Source organism: Globicephala melas, chromosome 4 (assembly GCF_963455315.2).
Source record: "Globicephala melas chromosome 4, mGloMel1.2, whole genome shotgun sequence".
Taxonomy (NCBI): domain Eukaryota; kingdom Metazoa; phylum Chordata; class Mammalia; order Artiodactyla; family Delphinidae; genus Globicephala; species Globicephala melas.
In genome coordinates this window covers 54,365,773-54,389,378 of record NC_083317.1, presented here as the reverse complement: position 1 = coordinate 54,389,378, position 23,606 = coordinate 54,365,773, and the positions used below count along the sequence as shown (strand labels likewise).

The 23,606-nt window shown below is 39.4% G+C and overlaps 1 protein-coding gene across 10 annotated transcripts in view; it reads right to left on the bottom strand.

Moving 5' to 3' along the window:
* The window catches only part of BBX (BBX high mobility group box domain containing), a 277,999-nt gene that overhangs the window by 27,376 nt on the left and 227,017 nt on the right, over positions 1-23,606 (bottom strand). For all 10 annotated transcript variants that reach the window (XM_030836707.2, XM_030836705.2, XM_060298038.1 and 7 more), the window contains 3 exons: positions 20,865-20,945; positions 4,794-5,802; positions 3,628-3,766 (listed from right to left, as the gene is read on the bottom strand). In XM_030836707.2, the coding sequence (XP_030692567.1) occupies positions 3,628-3,766; positions 4,794-5,802; positions 20,865-20,945 (1,229 nt within the window). The remainder of the gene's footprint in view (positions 1-3,627; positions 3,767-4,793; positions 5,803-20,864; positions 20,946-23,606) is intronic.

Here is a 23,606-nt window from a genome sequence, read left to right as displayed (position 1 = left end):
AAATGGGGTCCCTATGAATTAGGGCATTATTAATAAATTCTGTGCAAGGACAAAAAACATCTTTTCAGAAGTGCTCGAGATTTACCAGCACAATTTTCTTCATAAACTCATACAACAGATTATTACCTTAGAAAAGTAGAAACATTATATAAAAATAGCAGAATATTTTTTAAAGTGGAGAATTTGCTGTTCTTTCCATTGGCGTGGGAATTTTTCATTAAGTTCAATACAAAGCATATTCCATCCAGACAAGTTTCTCATTCTAAAGATTCTCGTGTGTGTGTGTGTGTGTGTGTGTGTGTGTGTGTGTGTGTATGTATGCAAGCTTACTGACTATGGTATATTGGTAATTTTGTAAGCTTAATTTAAAAAAATTATTGACTAGTACGTGATTAAAATATACACACACAAAGAAAATGCAAACAAATATTCTGAATATTAGAAAAAAATTCTGGGCAGTTGACTAGGATGAGGACAAGACACTCAATGAAAAAAGTAAAGCCAATTTTCAAAGAACACAACTGGCAGAGAGGCAACATTGCCTTAATGCAAACCACAAATGACTTCATAAATGCCACCAGCAAGCCACCAGCAAAGTTGGGAAATCCTTGGGTTGCTTTTGACTGTCTGTAAGTCCCCCTCACAGCAATGGCAGTATGCCTGCTGGATCCTAGGCTAGCTGCTGGCTTTCATTTATAGTGAGACTTATTAGCTAAGATGCAACCCAAACAGATGGGAGAAGCTGCAGAACTGCTGTGCTTGGTAGATGGAAAATGGAAAGCGTACTGAGAAGAGAGCAGCTTTGAGTACCAACTTACAAGAAGTTAACGTGTTAGGCTGCTACCTGAGGGATGTCCTTGAGGTGTGTCCACTCAAGACTATTCTCAGTTTTGGAGAAATGTACAGGAATTGGGAGCAGAGATAAGACAGTCAGATGACCATCAGAATGGCCAACTGAAAAAGGCCACTACTAAGTTCTAACAAAGCAGTGAAGGGTGGTGGGTGGGAGTGATGTTCCTCCCTTAATAAAACTGTCTTTTCTCATTTCAGTTAATAAATATTTATACTAATGGAAAATCAGATACTATCTGATACTAATCAGATGCTGTCAGAAAGCTATCTATAAGTCGTAAATTTTTCAGATACTCTGGATAACCAAAAGAAAAATACGAAAATGCAAGCTGTAACTCCTTAGGTCCTTTCTTTTTTCAACTAGAATAATTACCTATGTTTTTCGTGGAGAAGTCTATAAAAGTAGAACTGCCAATACTGAGTGAATTTTCCTTGGCTATAGTTAACTAAACAGGGAGCACACTTTCTGCAATAAAAAGGTTTAAAATGCTCATTTAGAAACCTCAGAGAAGACTGACAGGATCTGGCATTTTTCACTGCTCATGAACTATGTTGGCATGTTCCAAACAAAGCAAACCCAGATAGTCTGATTCTGATAGGCCAATTTGTATAGCAGGGAGAAGAGGAAAGATCAGAGTTTTATCACCGATTTAGCCTGCAGAAAACCACACTCCCAGTTAAATACATGTGGCTTCCTTAGAAATGATTAAAACAAACAAAAAAAATACCCCACATCCCAATCTCTTTTCAGGAACAGATTTTCAAAAGATTGTTTCACTTTTCTTCTTCCTCAAAGAAGACTGGTAAAAATCTCTCTCTCATAGCTTCAGCAGTTTTGAATGGAAGCACCAGAGACTTTCTGCTGGGGAGCCTTCATGCCTGCTTAACTCCCCTGGCCTTCATATTGTTTGCAACAAGACCTGCTTCCTTCTCAGTTTGCAGACCCACAGGGCACTGGTAGTTCCAGGAGACATAGAGCACTGGTCCTGATGCTCAATTGTCACTTTTTAAGAAAATCATGCAAATACTTTTGTATTTGACAATGACAAATGTGAGGATTTTCATGTCATTCTTTAAGCATAATGTCAGCAAAACTAATTTGAACTACTCTGGACTTTTAAAAACGTTAGAAACAAAATATATAAAATTATAAATATATCATCTCGATATATATAATATTGAGGAATCATCATCACAAGAAATAATTTCCACCCTCCCACTGTATGATGAGGGCCTTAAGATTAACCAGACCTTAAAGCACTGTAACGTCCAGTTGAAAAAGTACACTATCCCACAAAAAGAAACGCAAATATTTATGGATAAACCAAGTATAATACTCCCAAATGCATAAAATTTGCATGCCTCTAACATACTTATGAAAAAATATGGAAAATATATTAAAATGTACTTATTTCTAGTCAATGTATTCTTTTCAAATTGGGCTAATGAGAAATCTCAAAGAAATTTTAAAGCAGTACAACTGAATATACAGATGATTTCTTCACCAATATAAAGTACTGAATCTCCTAACAAAATGCTTTCTGTTAAGATTGGTATTAGGAGTCTGTTTTATATAATAAAAAAGGAAATAATTCTTTTTTTTTTTTTTAGCGTTTTATTGATTAATTTATTTTTGCTGTGTTGGGTCTTCGTTTCTATGCAAGGGCTATCTCTTGTTGTGGCAAGCGGGGGCCACTCTTCATCGCGGTGCGCGGGCCTCTCACTATCATGGCTTCTCTTGTTGCAGAGCACAGGCTCCAGAAGCGCAGGCTCAGTAGTTGTGGCTCACGGGCCTAGCTGCTCCGCGGCATGTGGGATCCTCCCAGACCAGGGCTCGAACCCATGTCCCCTGCATTAGCAGGGAGATTCTCAACCACTGCGCCACCAGGGAAGCCCTTTTTTTAATTTTTTTTTTATTTTTATTTATTTTTGTGGTACGCGGGCCTCTCACTGTTGTGGCCTCTCCCGTTGCGGAGCACAGGCTCCGGACGTGCAGGGTCAGTGGCCATGGCTCACGGGCCCAGCCGCTCCGCGGCATGTGGGATCTTCCCAAACCGGGGCACGAACCCGTGTCCCCTGCATTGGCAGGTGGACTCTCAACCACTGTGCCACCAGGGAAGCCCATAAAAAATGAAATAATTCTTAATGATTTTACCTTGATGTATGCTCTTTCTTGATACTGCATTTTAATACATAATTAATTGCTGAATATTCTCTGTATCAAGAGAATACTTAATCTAATATTTTAATCTCAGAGCATTAGAACATAGCTTACACAAAACAAAGTCAGAGGTAGAAACAATTTTATCTACATTTTCAGCTGTCATTATTTTATAAACATGTACATAACCTTCAGAAATATTAAATGAAGTACATACAGTATGTAAAATGAGCAAAGTATAAACATACTTATATAATATCCATCATAAATTTCAGATGAGAAATGCATCCTGGAGATGTATTGTAAATGTAAAAACATATATAATGTAACGCCACTGATACAAGATGGACCTCCGTTCAAACTCAGGCCTAAGTCTAAAATCTACACATTTTGTACTATACTTAAAACATGAATGACACTATCACTCACACAACCATGCTAACAGCAGGAATCATGCGATACGCTTGATTTGTGTTCCTTCATGTGCTTACTAAGATGGCAGGAGGTGCTGACTGGATACTCCAAGAACAAGCAGTTAGTGATCTGTTTACCTTGAAAATACCACCACATTTGGGGTCTGTGCTGTGTGTCTGACTGTGCTCACAGACACTTACCCAAGGAGAGAGTCTTCCTTTGGCTTTGTCTTCTTGAACTTCTTGCTTCCACTGGTCCCACTCTGGTTAAATGTCCAGCTTTCTTCATTCCAACACCCTTCGTGATCAGAGGAGTTTCCTTTTCCTGAGCTTCGTTTCCCTAAGGAAATTCAAAAGAAAGAGTGTGCTTGGTATATTGGGATGGAAGGGAAATCATCTTAGTTGCTTCACAAGTGATCTCTTGACCCCTTAGGTATCATTTGCATGATGCCATTTGTAACTATTTCAGATTCCTCAGAGTGATTCCTGATGGACCACCTTTAATAACAGAACATGCAAAAAAGTAACTTACAGACTCTGATATACACAATCTCATCATAACACGTGCTACATGACTCATGAGACAGACTAACTATCAATACTACTAATTTTTCCATTAGATAATCAGCCTGAGGTGTGGGAGCCCTTTTCTGGTATGCACTATTAATTCTAATTTCCCCAAGACTTACTGGAATGACATCCCTGGAGAACTATGTACTCTCAAGGATCTTCATTCAGGACTTGTTAGACCTATTTTCACCCATCTCTATAGTTGGAATTTAGCTTGGCAACAGGTAGTCCCCTAGCCAGATACTATATTTTAAAATAGATGAATTTATATGAAACACTCTATGGAATAAAGGTATATATATTAACTGGTTTCTGGATACTGTTATGTTTCAAAGAGCTCTTCACTTCAACTACAGTTTTGATTACCTCGTGGGGAGGGCCAGATAAGTTATTTGCTTCTAGAGTCTACAGGTCAAGATTCTGCCAAACATATCTGCTTGTTTCAGAAAATTATTACCATCAATTTTAAAAACCAGACTTAAGAGCTCTACACATGCAATACTGATCCTTCAAAACAAAAAGCCAGCCAACACCAGTAAAAAAAAAAGGTTGGAGTAACTTTGAACACTTATATTCTGAGAACCACGTACAAAGTGAATAGAAACTCCCCTTAATGGTGCTAAAAACATATAGGTAAAATGACAAATGTATATAATCTAAAAACTGTAAAGAATTGTACAAATGTAAAATATTATTTTGATACTATACTGTTCTTTACTGTGGTTCTTTTCAATACGTTTAAAGGAGAAATTCTGCTAGGTTTCCATGTTCTTTTCAGATTTAGGGAAGTCACTTACCTCTGTCAACATTAGCTCGCAGAGAGGTGAGCATACCCTCAGACACCAGGGTTTTATAAAGAGCACCTTTGCAAGACCTCTCGGATTTCCGGGAGCCACAAGTCTCTATTTTTCTGTGACAGTCACTGTCCTCAGGCTTGGCCTGTCCCGATAGGCTGGGTGGTAATGCATCCTCCGTAGGGGTCAATGGTTCTGCTCTTATACCCTCTGGCACCTCACCAGAAATGTTCTTGCTGGCAGAAATACTGATAAAATCTTGAGGTCTTGACTCTTTGGTGGTGTCTGAGGATTTCTCCTTTGACATTTTCTTCTCTCTTGATTTCACTTTCTTCTTTGGTGGCTTGGCATCCAAAATGCTTCCCTTGCCACTTGAGGACGTGCGGACCTTCTTGCGAGGGGTTTCTCCAAGCTTCTCGATGCCCCAGTCTCCCTTTGCAACAGCTTCAATGGTGTACATGACACTCTCGATATCAGATTCCGAGGACTGCCTCTTTTTGCAAGTCTTCTTGGGTGTGGATTTATCATTTCCATGTCGATCCATTTTGTTTTTCTTCTTTTTCTTTTTTAGCTTTTCTGGTTTGCTTAATGCTGTGGGATCCTCAATGATCATAATTCCATGAGGATGGCACATGTGATCCTTTCTACTGGGAACATCGCTTATTATGATCTTGCTACTGGCAGAGTAAGAAAAATCAGGGAAGTGACTACACTTTTGATCTTCCTCTAATTCTTCCTTTTTAATTTCTTTGGGAGCTTCCATTTTTATACCCATTATATCATCCATTCGCAGCTCCTCAAAATTTCTTAATTCCTTAGAATCTCTTACATTTTCCTTAGCTGATTTTTCAAATTCTGCTTCTTTCTGTAACCTGGCTTCATCTATTTTCTCCATTTTTATTTCTCTTTCTTCCTTGCCCTTCTCCAATTCTTTAATTCTTCCGCCATCTGATTCTTTTGCTTTTATTAGCTTTGATTCTTCCATTTTCACCCCCTCTGATGCCAGGCACATCTAAACAGTTAAACATGAGAGAACAAACAAAATACATTATTCTATACTTGAAACTAGCTTAAACTTTTAAATTACATTCTTTTAAAAAATAATCAAAACAAACTTCAAACTTTACAAGTCCACTTCTGCCAAAGTAACTTAAATTATTCAAATTAATACAAGGCTTTGTAATATATTCATTCAACTCTAGAGGAGTATATACTCAAATTCTCACTTTCCAGCTTCTCATGAAGGTTTCCTCTGAAAACAAGATTTGGTAAAAGAAGGATGGGATCTAGAACTGAAAGACCTGAGTTTGAGTCTTAATTTTGCTACTTGCTAACTCTGCACCTAGGATGAGTCATTTCAGTCCTCATTCCTCTGTTGTCTTTGTAAAATAAAACTGATAATAGTTGTCTCAGAGGATCCTGTGAGGTCTAAGTGAGATGATGCACATATGGCAGTACTTAGTAAATAATCCCCAAACTCTATTCAGATATTTACCTTTTCTTTTTCCTTGGGGAAATGAGAGAAATAGCAACAATTTCTATCTACCTGCTTAAAATTAGAAATGATAAGATGATTCACTAAAGATCTACAGAAGGTTCTGGTTAATGAACAAAACATTATAGGTCCACAAATGCCAAAAGATAACCTGAAAGATCACAAAAGCTCTGAAAAATAAGTGGGGGGTGGTTGTTTTTTTTTTAAATCCATTTGATGGCAAACTTGATCTGATCCAAACTTACCTGGCTGCAAAGTCTGACCAGAACTTTTATCTGACTTAATGTGACTATTCATGTTTTTGCTATTAAGTCTCCATGAATTTGAATATATATTAGGGGAATTAATGGCACACTGTAAGATACACACACTGCATCATTTTCCCTAAAATCTGAAAAATTTTGAGCCCCCAAACACATCTGCGAGCAATTCGGTTAAGTTTTTAAACTCCCCAAATTTCACATATAGGACATTAAAGGAGAAACTCGCCATCTTCCTCTCCAGCAACTATGTACCTTGAAACTGCAATCTAAAAGCTATTTTCTAAAAGAGGAAATTACAGCTCATTGTAAAATTCATTTTCAGTACCTGGCTTTTCATTCAAAAACACTCCCCGTAAGGCTCCCCGGTGCTAGGCTCAGTGGGGGACACTAAAGGTGCAAAGATCAATAAGGTCTGTCCCATGCTTCCTGACAGCTTCCACCCCAGCCCACCAGCCCCTCGGAGGGATTCATCACGAGTCACTACAAGGCTGATGAAGCCAACGGCAGCAGAGGAATTCTTAACCATTACTCATTTTATCTACTCTGCACTGTCAATTTAGAGGAAAAAAGATTATTAGGGCTTGCTGAACCCCCCTAATCAAGTACATGAGTAGGAAACTGATCTGTTTTAAAAGAAAAATAACCATTTTATGGAATGGCAAGTTGTCAGAGATTGTTAACAGCTATAAAATTCATTTTTTAAATGGATAATACATTGAATTAAACATCAGATACTATTTTACCTCATTTTTTCCCTTAGTACTTTCAGTATATCTCAAATCCTTCCATGAGAATTATGTTATGATTAGTAAGTCTCGCAAGAAGCTGGAGAAGGGGCGGGAGGAGGCAGACAGTGCAAGGTTTTTTTTAAAAAATGAACATGACAAGAGTACCCAGCCCTTCAGGATCATTCAGAGGGAAGATGTGTAATATCATGAATTCACAACAGAGCTGCCTTTTTCAGGAAATCATGTAAGTTAACTTTTAGACCTCAGCAAGCAGTTATGAAGACTGAGAACTTCCCTTTATTAAACCTAACCAGAAAGAAGATCAAAGCAAAACGTTAAATTAATTCTGAAACACTGGGATACATATCATCTTCCCTGCATGCCTTATTCTCAGGGGAGATTTGCTGTTTTTGTATCAATTTTGGAATAATTTTTATTTTCCTTTCTCAATTATCCTAGTCCTTCATGAATCTAACTATCCCATGTGGGGAGAGAGACTATGCTAGAAGAAGGCTAGAAAGGCATCCTCAAGGTGAATTTTATAGTTTTCAATCACTATCACTCTGGTGGCCTTTAATAAGTCACTTTAGGGACCTTTGCCACACAAGCACTGATTTTGCCAACGGTTTGCATTTGCACAGGTTCATCTTAGCAAACCCAATAACACTTTGCAAACTCTATTCTCAGCTTCAATGTATTTCAAAACAATTCTCCTCATCACCCCTGACAGGATTCTACAGCTAGGAATGAAATGGAACAAATGCAGACATTCTCTCTGGGGACATATTCTGGGAAACAGCATAATATTTCTTGGGAAGGTAATTACCCCGAACACTAGTCATGCTTTACTTCCTTGTTTCAGGCTCTTAAAGTTTTTTCATAAATAGAGCATGTTAATTCTAAATTATAAGAAAAACAATTACATGGCTGGAAGTTAAGCTATAAAAATAAAACTAATAACTACAATTCTCACTAACCAAACCCCCAAATAAACACAAATCAAACTCTCAGAGTTGGTGTCACTCTAGACTTACCTAATTATCTTATCTAATGTTATCTAATTTAACATTCTTCCTAATGTAGCAACTCATTTTATTATAAAAGTCCTGAGAGTTATACAACTTTTTGCACATAGACAGTGACCATATTAGAGGGCAATGCTGTTTGAAATTTTTAAAATATTGAGCAAAAATCTATAAATCCTACCAGTCCTGGTTGTTCCCTGAAGTCACTTAAATTAATCCACTCCTTCTCTCATGTGACAGACTTTTAAATCCTAGAAGATAGACTTTATGTTCCCGTGAGTCTCTTCCCCTGGAACAACTGCTCATTATATGTAAAGGCTTCCCAACCTTTCAAAAGTTGGGTCCCTCTTATCCAGATGCAGTATGGTTGTCCTGAAGTGAGAATGGACTTTATTGAAATAAGCTGGGTTTCTGTGCAAGCACCATACTTGCTTGCCTAAGGCCACACAGTGAGCTAGGCAGGTAGCTTATACCTGAACCCACATGAGGATATAAAGGCTGAGAAATCGTTAACAGTACATCATCCTCCGCTGGGTTGTTGCCAGGCAAAAGTAAACAAATGTGTGCAAATAAAACTCATAAATGACATAAAGCTTATAAGGGCTGGAAAACAATGATGTTTCAATTTAGCAGTATTTTAGATTAAGTTCCTAGCCTTTCTGTAATACTCTAGATGAAAAGTGGAGCTACTTGTCAGTTGATAAGGACACTAATCTTCTAATGAGAACCAAAGATGAACTTGCCCCACTGTTTTTATTTTTAATTCATTTTTACTGGAGTATAGTTGCTTTACAATGTTGGGTTAGTTTCTGCTGTACAGCAAAGTGAATCAGCTATACATATACATATATCCTCTCTTTTTTGGATTCCTTCCCATTTAAGTCACCCCAGAGCATTGAGTAGAGTTCCCCGTGCTATACAGTAGGTTCTCATTAGTTACCTATTTTATACATAGTAGTGTATATATGTCAATCCCAGTCTCCCAATTCATCCCACCTCCCCTCCTCCTTGGTATCCATACATTTGTTCTCTATGTCTGTGTCTCTATTTCTGCTTTGCAAATAAGATCATCTATACCATTTTTCTAGATTCCACATATATGCGTTAATATATGATATCCCACCTGTTTTTAAAAAAACAGGTCAAAACTTCTGGCTTGTATTGGGCTTGTGGTCAATTAAAATCCTGGATTACCCACATACTATACTGGGAAGCTTGGTCTCTCCCATTCTGTATCTTTATACTTTTTGTAACTAGATGCAAGAGTTTCCATTTTTCCTTACAAAGTATATCTTTTCAAAATTTGAGTTAAATTACCTTCCAGCTTTGTGTTATAGACACATTTGATCAAGTTGCTTTTTACGTCTTTGTCTAAATCTTTGGTAATAAAGTTGAGTAGGTCATGGCCAAGGACAGAGCGTTCTGGCAAACCTCTAGAGCCCTTTCATCAGGTTGATTTGAACATTAATAAGCTCCAGCAATCTAAGAATGTTTAATAATCCAGTCTAAACTCCCCCTATTTTGTTTACAAGGACATCATAAGATGTCTGTCAGAAGTTTTGCTGAAATCTGGGTACAGTATGCCATTAGCATTCTCATAGCCTATTTTATAAGCATACAAAATAAAAAATGAGGATGGCTTGTGCACCAGTCAGGGTGTAACTATGCAAACAGAAACAACTTAAAGCATATCTAGCCAAGGGAATTTAATGCAGGGAATAAATTAATTACACAGGGATACCAGAACAGGAGGTCGTGAGGTAACCCAGGGATTAGCAACAGCAGGAAGGCACAGTAGGGACAAATGGCGGAAGGAGCGTTACGAAGCCCAGGGGCTAGGTCCCTGGTGGAAGATAGACCTGTGGTGGGCCAATCTGGAGGGAGCTGGATACGTGGACGAGATGATGCCTTTGCTTACTCCCACCCCCTCCTCACCCCTTCCTTACACATCCCAGCCTCTCTCGTCCTCCCATCCCCTAATCTTCTGCCAGTGTCTCCCACTGGCTGAACCCAGCTAGAAATCAGGGGACACAGGAACCCAGGAAAGGCAGTCTGCAGCCACCTGGGATATAAGCCAGCATACAGGGTACAGGGATTCTGGGGAAGCACATTAGACAATAACTTTGGGGGGTGGGGGGAGACTTCAATAATTCCCAGTTTTCATCTTCTTTTCTATGAGTTCAAACATGATTAAAAATAATTTTCAAAAGTTTCTAGGAGGGCTTCCCTGGTGGGGCAGTGGTTGAGAGTCCGCCTGCCGATTCAGGGGACCACGGGTTCGTGCCCCGGTCCGGAAAGATCCCACATGCCGCGGAGCGGCTGGGCCCGTGAGCCATGGCCGCTGAGCCTGTGCGTCCGGAGCCTGTGCTCCGCAACGGGAGAGGCCACAACAGTGAGAGGTCCACATAACGCAAAAAAAAAAAAAAAAAAAAAAGTGTCTAGGAATTAATAGTCTGTATTTTTCACATGACATAAACAGAGCCCAGGAACAGCTATGGATGTAGTAACTCTTAGAAGATGCCATCACTCTGAGATGTGAACAAATTTTATATTGAGAGGCAGTTTCAAAAGGCAGGGATTCTAGAGAGATTGTCTATGACAACAGACTGACTCTGCCACCAATTAAGCTCCTTTTCTCTAAACCGTTCTGTGCCTGTTTCTCAATCTACGGAATGTGGATGTTAACATAGTACTTGCCTTAGAAATACTGTGAGGTTCAATGAATTGCACATGTATAGTACTTAAAATAGTGTCTAGCACAGAGCAAGAATAATGTATTGTGACAACCATCCCTTTGGGGCTTAATGTCATGTAGGATAAATGCTGGCTATTATTATTAGTAGTAATATTCGTACTGTCTCATTAACAGCACATCATAGCCCTGGTAGACTAACTGCTTTGCTCCAGTTTTTCATTCTAGGGTTGAATGATTCTATATCCGCGGGGAAAACCATATACAACAAAATTAGATTCAGAAAGATCTTAAATCAATTATCTTTCAAGAAGCAACTCTTATTAAAGATATAATCAAGCTCAGTTCTACTTTTGGGTACAAGCATTATCTACTCACATCTACTTTTGGGTCCATATATCAACACTTTAGTGGGACCTAGGAAAGCACACACAAACTACATTATGTACATATGCACGGAGTGCACATAGGGAAGCACACAGTGGACACAAAAGAACATAAATCAATGTGAACTCAAGTGAATAAAACTGCACTGTGGGAAGCACAGAATTAATGTCTGCTTTAATTAGCCTACTTGCCCTTTGTAGAGAGAGGGTTGGTTGTTAATCAGGCCTTGAAACAGAACATGCTTTAGTAAATGACAATTTATTCTTCTGTTATTATTTTAAATTGAACAATAACCTTCTTTAAAAGTGAGAATGGGGGCTTCCCTGGCGGCGCAGTGGTTGAGAGTCCGCCTGTCGATTCAGGGGACATGGGTTCGTGCCCCGGTCCCGGAAGATCCCACATGCCGTGGAGCGGCTGGGCCCGTGAGCCATGGCCGCTGAGACTGCGCGTCCGGAGCCTGTGCTCCACAACAGGAGAGGCCACAAAGGTGAGAGGCCCGCGTACCACAAAAAAAAAAAAAAAAAAGTGAGAATGGAAAATCATGTGCAGGACACCTTCTGGATGGAATTCCCATGGCTGTATTCAAAGAAGTTAAAATGTTAATGTTTTCAATCAAATGCTGGGCATAAATATTTGATATATATCATCTATTTCCTCAGGAACTACTCTAATTTTTTTTTTTTTTTTCCTGCGGTACGCGAGCCTCTCACTGCTATGGCCTCTCCCGTTGCGGAGCACAGGCTCCGGACGCGCAGGCTCAGCGGCCATGGCCCACGGGCCCAGCCGCTCCGCGGCATGTGGGATCCTCCCGGACCGGGGCACGAACCCGTGTCCCCTGCATCGGCAGGCGGACTCTCAACCACTGCGCCACCAGGGAAGCCCCTATTTTTAATAACTGTAACTTCCAGGGGCAGGGGCACAAAATGTATCCTGTTCACCTTTGTATTCTCCTCCAAGAATATCCTAGTAAAAAAATGAAGACATTCAACAGATAATTGTGTTGAATTGAACGGTTCATTAATTCCGAGGTAAATGATGAATCTAAAATGCATTCTGATTAATACCAGGAAAGAGTTAACGAGTCTATAAAAAACAATGCTAATTATGACCATGCTGCTGTTTGGCCTAGACCAGTGGTCACACTGTCCTTAGTTACGGTTCCCAGGAGCACCAGTGAAAATTAATCACCAATATTTTAACTACCTCTGACAACCGAAACCACACAGAAGTTTTTTACTGTTTCGCGTAGTCAGAGTGGCCTGATAGTGAAGTGCTAGAAGAAATGTAACTCATTCCCAAAAGAAAAACAAAAATCATTATGTTGAAACCCAGATTCTTTGGATGTACACATGGGACAGACATATAAAAAACTATCCTCTTCAAATTGGTTGCAAAGGAAAAAAAAATCAATAAAGATACTGAAGGGATGAGATAAAATGGAGGGATCATTTTTCCTGTCCCTGAGTTCAGGGAGGCTGTCATTTTCAGTTCAGGTATGACCACACCTTAGGTTCAGGGTTTGTTATTGGGTAGTGGCTTTAAACACACAATAAATCTGTGCGGCACCAAGCTTTTACCTCCTTAAAGACATTTAAAAATGTATTCCTTTCTACAAATGTTAAGATACTGATTCATTTCTTTAATGTGTCCTGATTTAAAAGACTGAGTGAAATGGCCAGTGAAAAATAATTAATCGTGCACTAGATGAGAAGTAATACCACAGAAGAAGATGCTCTTAACTGGTACAAAGAAATGGGTAAGTAGTTCCAAATGTACCATATTATTTCACTCTTAATTATATTTTGTCTTTCATTGTCTGTTATAAAGGAGCCAGCTAGATTAAAAACAAGGCAGTATGGAAACAGACCCACTGACACTAATCAAGAAGTTTCCATTTCTAAATTTCTGCTTTTTAGACAAAACAAATGTTTTGCAGCCAAGGTATATTTACAATCATTTTGTACTGGCTTATTATCTGCCATAACAGTGTAGACATAACCCTAGGATGGCATTTCGCGGTGTTTTTCCAAGATGTGCATGTCTCCCATAATTAAATAGAACCAGAATGTTTTTGCCATAAAAATATACTGGTTAATGGTTTCAGAGAATAAAGAATAGCATCACTGCTAGGATAATTCAATTTTCTTTATTATAAAAGATAACTGGTCACAGAACAGTGGTCTAAGTGTCTCTCAGTACTAAAATCTGTGCATATTAAGTAGCCTACTGTTTGGTTTGCTGAAACAATTAGGCCAGGTGAAATGGTGGTTTAAATGTTTATTCACTATTTCTTCAGAAACTATACCATTTCTGAAGACACTAGATGGGGTGGGGATAGCCTTTGCTCCAAAAGGCCATTTACTGAAGTCTCCCCGAAAGGTGTTGAAGGAAGTCATTAGGTGCATTCCCATATTTCAGTTCCTACAAAAGGAAGTTGGTGCAATTGGAAATAAAATGAAAAGTTTTAGAATAGGAGTTTTCTGAAAATGACTTGCAACTCAGCACAAAAAGGAAAGAAACATACCACTTTCAAACAAAAGGCCCCCTCTAATATATCGTTAAGTGTTAGAATTCAATTTTACGATAAGAGTGCAGGTGAAGCTGAGAATTTGGGAACTACATGTCGAGGTTCTAGGCTTCAGGGGGTTACAGTAGGGTGAAAGGATAATGCACATCAATGATATGAGGACACAACAGAACACCTGAATGGAGTCATACCTCAATCAAATACCACCTATAATTGGTAGTGGGGGGGTGGGATTTCCTACTTTTTTCAATATAGTATAGAATTTCTGTAATTTTAACATAACTCATCTTTTCTTAAAGTGAGCCATAATTTTCCATAAGATTTAATTTTTATAGGTACTAGAATAAATTCATCTTTACCTACCCATTTGACTATAATTATAAGGGTTTTTTGCAAATTAGAACGCAAGGAAAAACTAGGGTGTTGAGGTCTCTGAAAATGTCTTCATCCCTTTTTTAATAAATAGGGTTAATGACAACTTTTCCAATTCCCTTGGACCCACCATATCTACAATCTTGCATTTTATACATATGAAGAGTATGTCTAGAGAGATCCAGCATTCTCTTTCTTCAACTTCACCGTAACAGATTATCAGTTTTACGAATTGAGATAAAGAAGAAAAGTACAACATAGACAAATCCAGCAATCCTGGGGTGACCGTGTTTTACCTTTCTTTCTTCTGTGCTCAGAGAAACATGGGTTTCTGCTTTCCAAACTCAACTGTTTACCTAGCTGGCAATCCCCTCGTGTTGACTCTTTCAGTACTGGATTTCTTCAGTTATCCCTTCCCCTTCAGCATCTTTCATCTCTGCTTTTCTACTTGTGGGGCCCCCTCTCGGTTCACAAACATCCAGGTTTCCTGAGGTTGGGCTCCAAGATCAGGGTAAACTGAAAGCCGTTCTTTCCCCACCCTCAGGTTCAGAGCTGGAGTTGTCTCGGACTCCCCTTTGCTTTACCTCTCACATTGACTCGATCACCAAATCCACCTGAATCCCCTGCAGTCTCCCATGCCCACTGCCAGCTCCCCCGATGCTGGTTCTCGTCTTCCCACACCCAGACGTCCACAGAGGCTTTCCGCTCTGTTCTACACAGCTGCCAAGTGAGGCTCTCCAAGCGCTGCTCTCACCACTGCACACTCCTGCTCCAAATTTTCAACCGCCCTTCGTTATTTTCAAGTACAAATTTCTCTGCTTTACACTAAACACCCTCCCAATTCTGACTTGCAGCTACACTCTACCTTCACCTTCCATATACCTCCTAGCACAGCCCTCCCCTCTGCCCAGCTGATTTACTTGTCATCTACCTATTTCATGTTTGCCTGCCTTTATCTCTTTGCTCTATCTCCCCCATCTCTCCATTTAATTATGCATAAATCACAGTCTCTACTGTGTTTGGATGGTTAGGTATAAAGGGGTGGGGACAAGTGTAAATGGATGTTGGCAATGACTGCTGGACTCAGAGTCGGGGCTCAGTAGGGAAAGGAGAGGACGGTGACATTTGTACAGCAAACACCTCTAAGGGGGCAGCCATTTATCAGCTCTGACCAATTGTTCTCATGCAGAAAGGCTGGTCCAGCGTCTCCAGATCCTCTACATTCTCAAGAGAGGTCAGAGTACGCATTTATTTGAAATCTATAATTTTAAAATATTAGCCACTAATTCAAATGTAAGATATAATGCAGGTCAACAAATTGTGGGCCAAAGAAAGCATCTCTTAACAAAATTGGATGTGGCCCAAAGGATGCTAGTTTCAACCTCTGTTCCTCAACAACTCCTTCATCAAGAACCATCTTTCTTCACGTTCTCTCCCCTGTGCTGGGTCCCCAGAGCACTCCAGTCGATATTAATTTCTCCGTTTCCTGGTTTTACACGTTCACTTTGGTATCACTCAAGTTGAACTTCCTCCTTTCATTGCATGCTTTCCTGTGAAACCACTTGCACCATTAATTTATTTCTTATCCCTTAACTTTTTATATTTTACCTCTTTGCAACTGGAGAATAAGTTCCTGGAGAACAGGAGGCATACACTGTAATTTCCTACAGTCCTCACCGTATCTTCCAAAGTATATTCACAAACAGGCACTCACTTATTTAAGGGTGTAGGATGTATCTTGGCAGTTTCAAAAGTAGAATCACTTTTAAAAAAGGAAATATCAGCTCCATTTCTCTGACAGCAGTCTTGAACAATCTGTCATTTTGTTCAGCCATACACATGTGTGTAGGAGTAGGCTATCTTCCACAGAGACTTCTATAACATGCAAACTCCTATAACAAGTAACTTGCACAGTCTTTTCTATTCATCTAAAACAAGGTGACAGAATAGCACAGTGCTGAAGAGCCCAGGCTGTGGAGAGACTGACTGGGTTTCTACGGAGGCTCTAATATTTCCTGTTCACATGACCTCAGGCAAGTCAAAAAACCTCTCTGTCCTTTTGTTTCTTACTGTGGAAAAGAGGAATGATAATAGTACTTACCTCAAAGGACAGATGTGAGAATTCAATGAGTACATATAAAGTACCTAGAAAAGTGCCTAGCACACAGTAGATAATAAATGTCGGTCATTATTATCTTACGTTAGATAATAAAACTTACTTGCAGATAAAAAAATTAGAAGTAAAACAAATAGTAATGTTTTTAGGCTTATGCTCCAGCCTTTCATGGCACACCAAACACCAAAACTGGATCTCGAGGTAAGGTCTTCCTATACCACTGATCTCAGAAGAAGGCAGGTAGCTTGAACAACCTCGCTGTTAATAGCACGGAGTAGGCCCTCAGAAACTACTGTTTGTTAGAATAAATGAATAAACTGCTCCACTTGCTGTACTAGGCAATATTAGTAACAGGTATCTTTAAGTGTAGAATTTTCTTTACTAAAATGTACAGATAAAGATGTTTCTGTGTGCTCTCCAACTATAGCAATTATAATACACAATGATCTCCAGGAGGATGCTTTGCTATTCTTTATGTGACCTGACCTAATTAATTTCAAAAGGAAAGGAAACACAATACATTATAGTACCTGTGCCAATTAACTGATTAACTGAACAGTATGAATCTCATGGAGGTTCAAACATAAAGGACTGTATTTTTTACAATTCCCTGACCTCAGCAGCACAATGCCAAATCTCCCTTCCTAGCTGGAGTAGATTCCTGAAAAATACCTGGAATGGATTCCAGAATTTTCAGGTCACTTTCAGCTATTAAAAACCCACCCAATTTAAAATGCCAATCAAACGCCTGAAGCAGGCCCTTCCACCAGAGCATCTCCTGGCTTGGGGTGCTGGGAAATGGGGAGCGCTCCTTGCAATGCCCAAACTGAGAGTGCAGGCCAATCTAAGTCTCCTTCTATCTGCCGCCAGCCTCCTCCAATTTTCTTTTTGCCTGCTGAAGTGGGTGTAGGGCACAGCAATAAATATATGCCTACAATATTTCTTGCTTCTCTCCAAGAGAAGAGTTTTCTTGCAAGCAACAAACCCTGTCTTTGGGAAGGCTCCTCATTCACTCCTTCTCCTATGTCCACCCACCAGAATGGAGCTGGGAAGGGTGAATGGTTAGTTCTGGGGCTGGTTCCTGGACCTTCCTTCACAAGACATATAGCCTCTGGTTGAGAGGACAGAGGAAGGAATGGTGCAGGTAAAACCAACTGTGCATGGTTATGTCTTTGTCTGTTCCTGCTAACTCCCATAAGACGAAATGACCTTGACAGAGATACCAAGGACAGAGACAACTTACAAAATATTTAACAGGCAGGGGTGCTAAGCAATCAGAAGGGATGTGGTCTCAGGGGTAGAACAGGGTGCTGCAGGCCCCTTGCTGTGCTGTCCAGTCGCTAGAAGGATAGGGGAGACCTGGGATGCTGGCAGTTACTGCAAAGGTACTCAAGGGGTAGGGTCCCAGTCTTTTTACCAACAATAGGAAGTATTCTGTATTTTAGTACTGGGACAGCTGTCCTGGTGCAAACAAGCTGAACATCACTCCTGTTTGTGGGAGTTCCTCAGAGTGTCCTCAAGTGAGAGATGGGATGGTCCCAGGCCTGCCCTCTCCCCACGACCATTCCGTGGCCTCTTGCCTGATCAAGCTGAACTACTTTCTACTTGTTCACTTGGCCCCTGGAAAACTCATGCATCTTTGCAATGCCAAGACAGTGCGTCAGGCTATGCTAAGTCTCTCCCTGCTGCTGACTTCCTCCCGTTCTCTTTTGGCCTGGTCAGAGAGGTGAAGGGCACCGCAGTAAATCAACGTTTAAAACATTGCTTGCTTCTCGCCAAAACATGAGAAGACACTTCTGGTAGTACGACCCCTACTCTTTAACAGGGGTTCTCTCAGAGCTGTCTTCACTCTGCTTGACAGAGGCCAGGCGTGAAGAAGGGAAAGCACTGCCTGCTTTCCTCCACAGGACAAGGAGAAAAGCCACAATATTCCAGATGACTGTCAATCCCATGATAGCCCCACCCATGGGGTTAGGGTGGGGAAACCCTTGGAGTGGTAAAGGGATGACAGCTGGATAAGGCTGTCTCTTTATAAATCCCAAGAGAAGAATCTAGCCCAAACTGAAGGTAGCTTGTTGATGGCTTTCCCTTTAGAATGTGTAAATTTAAAGCTGTCCCTTAGGATATCAGACAATGGCATCAATTCTGGGCCACAGGAAAAATCCTCCTCAATATCCTATCATACTTATTTAAAGAGGTACCCCAAATAATTAAATATTATACTCTGTTCAAGAAAAAATGAACATCAAATACACAACGAATAAAAAATAACTGAGGAAGCATATTTCTACTGGTGATTATTTAGAGATGCTGATTAATCCATTGTGTACATATTTATGTTTAATTATAAACTGGGAAGGCTTTAGGATGTTATTCTAAAACACACTCTATTAGCATTATGGCATCATATTCATGTGGTGCAAATAATAATGTGAGGAGATTTTCTTGGTAGATTATTTTTTACCAACCCTGTTCCATCAAAAGCATATTATTTTTACTTGGATGTTATAAGAAACTAAGTCTGAGTGTAAGCTGATTTGCTATAATTGGAATAGGCTTATTGCAGTCATTTTACCCCTTTAAATTATGATACCAACATTGAAACATCTGTTAAACCATAGCATCTGTTTTATATTTGGGATGCATCCTTACAAATTTGAAGAGTGTTCTTTTTAATGAGCTCTGATTTAATGGGGAATCCATTTTTTTGTGACTGTTATGCCAAAGAAAGAAAACGAGAAGACAGATTCACTGCTCTAGCACCCCGCCCACGGCAAAGCACCTCTAAGGTCCATACATTTCTAATACAAAACTATTTAATAAACAAATATTCACACTGAAAGCTAGTGTGTTTTATAAATCAGTGTTGTTTAATATTTAAAAGACCATATGGATATGTCTGTATATATGTACATACCCCACCCCCCTGGAAAGGCAGAAAGGGCCATATTCATCTTATTTAAGAAAAATAATCACTTCTTTCAAATAAATTATCTTGACAATCTGTATAGTCTTAAAGATACTGGACAAATTTATGGCCTCATAGTCTCCCTGTTTACTAAGACACGTTTACAACTCTAAAGGCAGACTCATTGCCAGATCTTTATTATTTTAGTTCTATCAGAAACAGTACTTTGCCACTGACTTACCCAATTCTTTTAAAAACTATTCCCTGGGGCATTCCTAATTTTTCTAGTCATTAGTAGCCCTCTACTTGAGTCTGAATTTCTCTTATACAAGAAGCATGTCAGCTTCATGTCAGACAAAAATGGATTAGTTTGTCCCACTATTTACATACTTTACTGTTTCAGGCCTTTTTATTTTTATATTCCTAATTTGGATCTGGCTGGCCTTTAAAAGCTTAATTTAAAGATATTTAGGGGGAATTCTCTGACGGTCCAGTGGTTAGGACTCAGCACTTTCACTGCTGGGGCCCGGGTTCGATCCCTGGTTGAGGAACTAAGATCCCGCAAGCCACGAGGTGCGGCCAAAAAAATAAAATAAAACTTAAAAAAAAATAAAGATATTTAAAACTGCTAAATTTTTATGATACAAGCTACCATAAAATTTAGAAAATGACAGGTTGTCCCATTAAGTTCAATAAACTCAAATAATTTATAAAAGAACCATATCACAAAAAAACTCAGAAGGAACTCATTGGAAGGAAGACAGAAAAAAAGAGAGAAAAGGAAGTTTAATATAGAGATTTTGGGTCATTCATTTTGTACCTCCTAATTTGCCTCACCAAAAGAGAAAACTGCTACAACAGTGTCCAGGCGCTAAAGCCATTTCTTGCACAAGTCCCCATAGGGCAGATCGGTCCAGCTTGGCAGAGGAAGCCTTGTTGCCACCCATCCCAGCAATGACCACTCCCGGCATCTTCTCCCCCCCACCATCCCCCGCCAAGTGAGGGCTCTGTTCTTAGGCTTTACAAAAGCATCTTTTCTACTTTGCCAAAGGAGTAGTAGCATTTTACACCCACATCACATCAAATGTACAACTGATAGATGCTATAAAACCAGACTTTAGAACACATCCTTTGAGTTCTTCACTGAAAACAACCCCAAATTAAAACATCAACCACCTAGCTTAACAGTAGCGCTTTCTAGGGATTTATAGATATCACAAGAGAATCAGAGAAGAGGAAAATGACGTAGGCCATTCTTCTCGGTTTAGGATGTACTTACTTAACCAATTTGAGAGAGACAAAAACTGACCTTATTTTAAAATACTACCTGTGAAAAAGATTTTGCAATTTCCCCGGGTAACCTTTTTCAATGCTTAATGACTTTTCGTAGCAAAAGTCCACTTCCTTAAATTAAAGGTTAACCCTCTCATTGTTGAAAATTAGATACAACACACTTTATGGTCACAGGTGAGATGGTACCGTTTAGGGAACACAGTTACGATTAACTTTTTTGTGACTTCGACCACTGCAGATCTTATCACAACATATTCTTAGAACTTGCCTCTGCCAGTTGAAAGAGTGCAGACTTCCCACAGCGTTTTACAGGTTCAGCACTGCCCAACTGTGAAGTGTTCGACGAAATCTATATTGAAAACAATTCACATAAGGAATATTAATTGTGATATCAGAATTTTCACTCCCCATTCACATATATTCAGGAACTTTCCTTAGTTTAATGAGAACGTCATTGCTCCCAAGTACCAAATACGCTTGGGATTATAATTTTGAAACCAATTTTAGTAAATAGCCTCAAAAATAATAACAAAAAAACAGGAGTATGACTGATTCACCTTGTTATAAAGCAGAAACTAACACACCATTGTAAAGCAATTATACCCCAATAAAGATGTTAAAAAAAAAAAAAAAAACAGGAGTGGCTTGGGTGGCTGTTGGATGACAAGAGTATTATTATCTTGAGAATTCCAGGCCCTAAATTTAATAACTCTACCACCTTAAAACAAATTATGCATTTCCATTTCCATATAAATACCAACTCAGCAACTTGCCACATAGAAAAGAGATTTAATGTCATTTTATATTTATTAAAAAGCAATTAGTTAATTTTTTGTTGAAATATATTTGGAATCACTGTGAAAAGACAGCCAACAAGACAGTCAACAAATTTTGTTTTGAGAATCCAACATAAATGTGCTAGGCAATATGACAAGAGCTGGTGAAGCTAAAAGTTTTACATAAAACACTGGCACTGGCTCTGAGAGTATGCTCTAAAGTACACAAAGATTGACAGTCAAGACCACAAATCTCAAGAAGCCATACAGTTAAGAACTAAGTTGTAGCACGTCGACATACACACAACATGACACTGTGACTGCATCCTCTTCTGCAAATCTGGTGCAACAGCAGCCAGGCACTAATAACAATGAACAGCACTGTCCTTTCTCGTTTTTATATGAAAACTTAATTTTCAATTTCTAGCTTAACTCCATAAAGAATGGAGAAGGGCATACATTCTTAAAGATCTTTACAAAGTATTCTTCTCCTAGAGAACTTCTATCATCATTAGAGCAGCTAGCTATGGTCTAAGCTTTTAATATTCTTCGTGATTCTGAATTCTTTCTCAGTTTAAGACAGAGGTATTTCTCAGTTCAGTTTAGGAGGCAAACCTACCTTGTGTCTATACCTTACAGGTGACCCCAAGACCCCCAGGGAATTCTATGGAGCTGTCAGCCCCAGAAGAGACTGGCGACTTACTGCTAGAGAAAATTCTCCCTAGAACACCTGCTGAATAAGAGCCAAATATTTAATAAGCTACCTGGGCCACTCAGAAGGGACTAGTTTAAGAAAGTTTTAAGGAATTTTTCTTCCTGGGTACTATCATTTTTCAAAGAGTCCTTTCCTATTTATCCTAATCACTTACTTTTTCTTTAGAAGATCAACTTAGGGGCTGAATCATTTTGAAGATTTTCCTCTAGCTGAATTTCCTCTGATATATGCCATTTCTCCTTTTTTAGACAAGGTGAATTCAATTACTAAGCTTATCACTAGACTAAGAGAAATAAACACATTTAATATAATCACTGACTCTAGTGACTTGGGGGAAAGAAGTACTGAACATCAATGCCAGTCCCATGAACCAAGGTTGTATAATAGAAAGGACATGGCTTTTGTGTCAGGCAAACATGCCTTCGTTACTTCTTGCTGTGTGGACTTAAGCAAGTAATTAAGACCTCATCTTCACCTTCAAAAGAGAAACAATACCTGCCCCATATTAATTACTTCTGTGAAGATCAGATGTTATGTGAGTGAAGAGTTCGGCACAGTGCTCAGCCCACATTATGCTCTCAATATACATTACAGTTACTAGTAATAAGGATTTATCATTGTTAACACTAATAAATAAACTCTTTTAGGACACTTCCAAACATTAGTTACAGACTAAAATTAGAACAGAATTAAAAATTGCAATGTCAGAGGAGAATTATTAAATTTAATAATCTATAAAATATTAAATTTGTCACATAATCATACGATACCCTCAAGAGAACAACAAGCTGGGTGATGCTCCCCTACACAGCCTGACACTGTTTTCTAGCTCTTCCACTGGCTCCCTCTGCTGTCGCTTTTGCTGCTGTAGGTTTATGTTCCCGACGCTGTGTGTGTGTGTGTGTGTGTGTGTGTGTGTGCGCGCGCACGCGCATGCACTACCACGAAGCCTGTCAAATGCCTGCACGGCACACCCAGAGGCTCAGCGTCGAACTTCTGACCGCTCGGATGTATTACCTGCCAGCTGAGTTAATGCACAGCTGTTCGAGTCGAGGCTTGAGAATGGTTCCTTGCCTTGCAAAAGAAACCCTCACCTAATGTTTAGTAGGAACTATTTTCCTCAACACTTATGGGAGGATTTTTACCTGTTTGTAGGTACAGGGCAGTATTTTAAATGCTCAAGGTTGCTGGAAGCCTTATTTTCAAAGGATGTTGGGGGAGAGTCAACATATTTTAGCAGTCCAACGTTTCTAGAATCACCTAACAATAAAATTTTCATAGAACAACTTAGCGGTAAGATATAGTTTCTAAAAATGTCTTTTGGCTTCTTAATTGGGGGCAGGGGGTTGAATACATGTTAATGTCTGCAGCACTGGGCATAGCTGACCTTTCTTTTGAGAGTCTCCTCTGGATTTCCAATACTGCAGAGTCCTTGTTTTCCTCCTACCTCTCAGGCCACTCCTTGCTGTTCTTTGTTGGCTCTCCTTTCTATAGAGAGCACTTAAATGTTTCCCTCAGG